This window comes from Atta colombica, unplaced genomic scaffold (assembly GCF_001594045.1).
Source record: "Atta colombica isolate Treedump-2 unplaced genomic scaffold, Acol1.0 scaffold10, whole genome shotgun sequence".
NCBI classification, from domain to species: Eukaryota; Metazoa; Arthropoda; class Insecta; order Hymenoptera; family Formicidae; genus Atta; species Atta colombica.
In genome coordinates, this window is record NW_017259184.1 from 545,709 (window position 1) to 548,857 (window position 3,149).

At 30.1% G+C, this 3,149-nt stretch overlaps 1 protein-coding gene across 2 annotated transcripts in view; it reads left to right on the top strand.

The window, feature by feature from the left end:
• Window positions 1-783: 783 nt before the first annotated feature.
• The window catches only part of LOC108684141 (prohibitin-2), a 3,354-nt gene continuing 988 nt past the window's right edge, over window positions 784-3,149 (top strand). For both annotated transcript variants that reach the window (XM_018188265.1, XM_018188273.1), the window contains exons 1-5: window positions 784-1,013; window positions 1,683-1,945; window positions 2,161-2,478; window positions 2,705-2,782; window positions 2,941-3,037. In XM_018188265.1, coding sequence (XP_018043754.1) covers window positions 884-1,013; window positions 1,683-1,945; window positions 2,161-2,478; window positions 2,705-2,782; window positions 2,941-3,037 — 886 coding nt within the window. In that variant the 5' untranslated portion in view covers window positions 784-883. The remainder of the gene's footprint in view (window positions 1,014-1,682; window positions 1,946-2,160; window positions 2,479-2,704; window positions 2,783-2,940; window positions 3,038-3,149) is intronic.

Below are 3,149 nucleotides of genomic sequence, written 5' to 3' on the forward strand. Positions count from 1 at the left end.
GTTTTTAAATCAAATTTATAGCGGTTTCAATTTCAAATATAATTTATTTTTTAAAATTTATTTAAAAAAATTTTTTTTAAATTTGACCAGAAATTTACATAATAACGTTTTACAGTAAGAGATTCAATCAAAGCAATTCAAATATGCGGCTCATCGCTATGAGAAAGAAGATGCGACAATACAAACATCAGTCGGAAAATAATGATAAATTTGATGTGAAAGTATTATATGAAGAAAGTTTTTCCTCCTAGCCAAATTGGGATGTTAAATTCTTTTCAGAAATGGATAGTAGTCTAGTCTTCGGAAGACATAGCCAGTGCAATGTCTTTAAGATGTATCCAAAAGCATATCGCTATTTAAAAAATGTTATACATAATTTAATGATTAATTTATTATTGTATTTTTTATTATAATACTTATTATAATTAATTATCAACTATATTTTAATTATTAATTAATAAATTATCAAATAAATAAATTTATTTATTAAAATAATAACGCTTATAATAATAGTAAAATATACATAATTTGAAATATAATAAAAATATTAATTTTAAAACTTATTTAAATGATTATATCTCATTAAACGATGTTTCATATTACGTTTTTATATTTGTTCAAATTTACCGCTTATCGATGATGTATTGGTCCGATGTCACGTGGTATATGGCATAAGCATATCCTTGTCTTTATGCCATGCTTCTAGGGACTTTAATATATAGAAGTTTATGGCTTGAGAACTCTCTAATTCTTCTTTTTCTTTTTCTCCTTCTCGATCTTTCTTCATTTCTCATCGTTTTTTTTATCATCCTTGAATTGGATCTTTGATCGTATCACCGATATATACTGTGTGTCAGTTCATTTTACGACGTGGTTTCTCGATATGGCGCAAAATAAATTCAACGAGATGCTCTCGCGCTTCAGCAAAGGCACAAATGGAGTGCCAATGAGTCTGAAGTTTCTTGCTGCCGCGGGCGTTGCGGCGTACAGCGTTTCTAAAGCCATGTACACAGGTTAACCTCAATCTCGTTTCCATTTTTATTGATAATTGTTATAATTACTGCTCTTCCTAAGTATTATTGTCTCTCTTGAATAAACAATGATCTTAAACACTAGTTTAATTAATGAGCGACGTTTATACTTTCCAATAGATATTTCTTCAGCCGCTCGTTACAAGTGGCTTTGGTTATGTAATTTACAATATAACTGACGCAATTTATTACATTTATACACACTTGTATAGTTTCTTTTTATACATTTATTTTATATTTTTACTGTTAATATAAAGTTGCCTTTATTATACAATATTATTGTTACCTCTGAATTTGCTTAATATAGAAATTTAGGAGAATCTCTTCATTTTAAACTATAATACTGCGTTTAAATCGAATATCTAAAGATATTCTCAATCAGGAAGCCGAAATATGTAATAATTATTATTTATATTTATCTTTTTCACATAGCATAATATATTTTATATATTAATCTTGCAATATTGTAATGATTATTATAGTTGATTCTTGTGCCCTTTCTAATCGTTATATTGTATTTGACATTAAAAGTCCTTTGTGCTTATTTAATTTTAATCTCTGTTTTGTACAAATTAAAATGATATTAAAATGATTGTTCTTTGGATTTTTTAAATGGATAAATTACAAGATGGTCAAATTTATGGCTTTCAGTGGAGGCTGGTCACAGAGCGATCATATTCTCTCGGCTAGGAGGTATTCAGAAGGACATCTTGACTGAGGGTCTGCACTTTCGCATTCCATGGTTTCAGTATCCAATAATCTATGATATTAGAAGCAGACCTAGGAAGCTGTCCTCACCCACAGGATCAAAAGATTTGCAAATGGTCAATATCTCGCTACGTGTTCTCTCGCGTCCCGATGCCAGCACACTGCCTTCCATGTACCGGCAATTGGGTCTTGATTATGATGAAAAGGTTCTTAGAACGTTTATACATAAGAATGTTCATCTCTTTAATATCTTTGCTTTCTAACATATGCAATAAAAAATCTCTTAAAGTTTCTATTTATAAAATAGAATTATATGTTATAACATTAATCTTGAAGACTAATTTTAATTTATGATGAAATCAATACGTCAATACGATAGTTGTCAAAAAGATTTTAAACTAAATTAAAATTAATAATTCAGGTATTGCCAAGCATTTGTAACGAAGTGCTGAAATCTGTTGTCGCCAAATTCAATGCTTCGCAATTAATTACGCAAAGACAGCAGGTATCTAACATGGTGCGTAAAGAATTAACAGAACGTGCTCGAGATTTCAATATCGTATTGGATGACGTCTCGATAACAGAGCTTAGCTTCGGTAAAGAATACACGGCAGCAGTCGAGGCTAAACAGGTGGCCCAGCAGGAAGCTCAACGAGCCGCATTTGTAGTAGAAAGGGCCAAGCAGGAACGACAACAAAAGATCGTACAAGCCGAAGGAGAAGCGGAAGCAGCCAAAATGATATCCTTTATAGAAATAATTAATTTTTTTTAGTTGATTGATGAAAACAAGCTCTAGAAAAAGATATAATTATTATAGTTGAAACTATAAATCTTTTGTTTCTTTACAATTGTTAAGCACTTCAATTTTGCACAATTAATTTAAATATTGAATTAAATTCATAAGTTACTAGTATAGTGAAATGCTACATTATTTTTGAAATATAAATCCCTTAACTCCAGTGTACCTTGGTCTGGCTGTTGGTCAGAATCCTGGATACCTAAAATTACGTAAAATACGAGCTGCACAAAATATTTCGCGTACGGTGAGTATCTTTATAAATGCGCACATTGTTAATATTTTGAAAGATGCAATGAAATTTTCATGAAAATTAATATTTTATATATTAATATTTTATATGCTTAAAAAAACTTTTTTATGTAAACATATTTATGTATATAATTATTGCTCGCTTTATTTCAGATCGCTAATTCCCAGAATAGAGTATTCCTCAGTGGCAATAGTCTGATGCTAAATGTCCAAGATTCTACCTTTGATGAGGGTTCGGATAAGCTGAAAAGTAAGAAGTAAAAATCAAAGTGCGCGTCCTTTTTTTTTATCTCGTCTCTCGACTTAAGTTTCTACTAAGCAATCGGCTTATGTGTACAATTATGTTGAAATACTGTGAATAA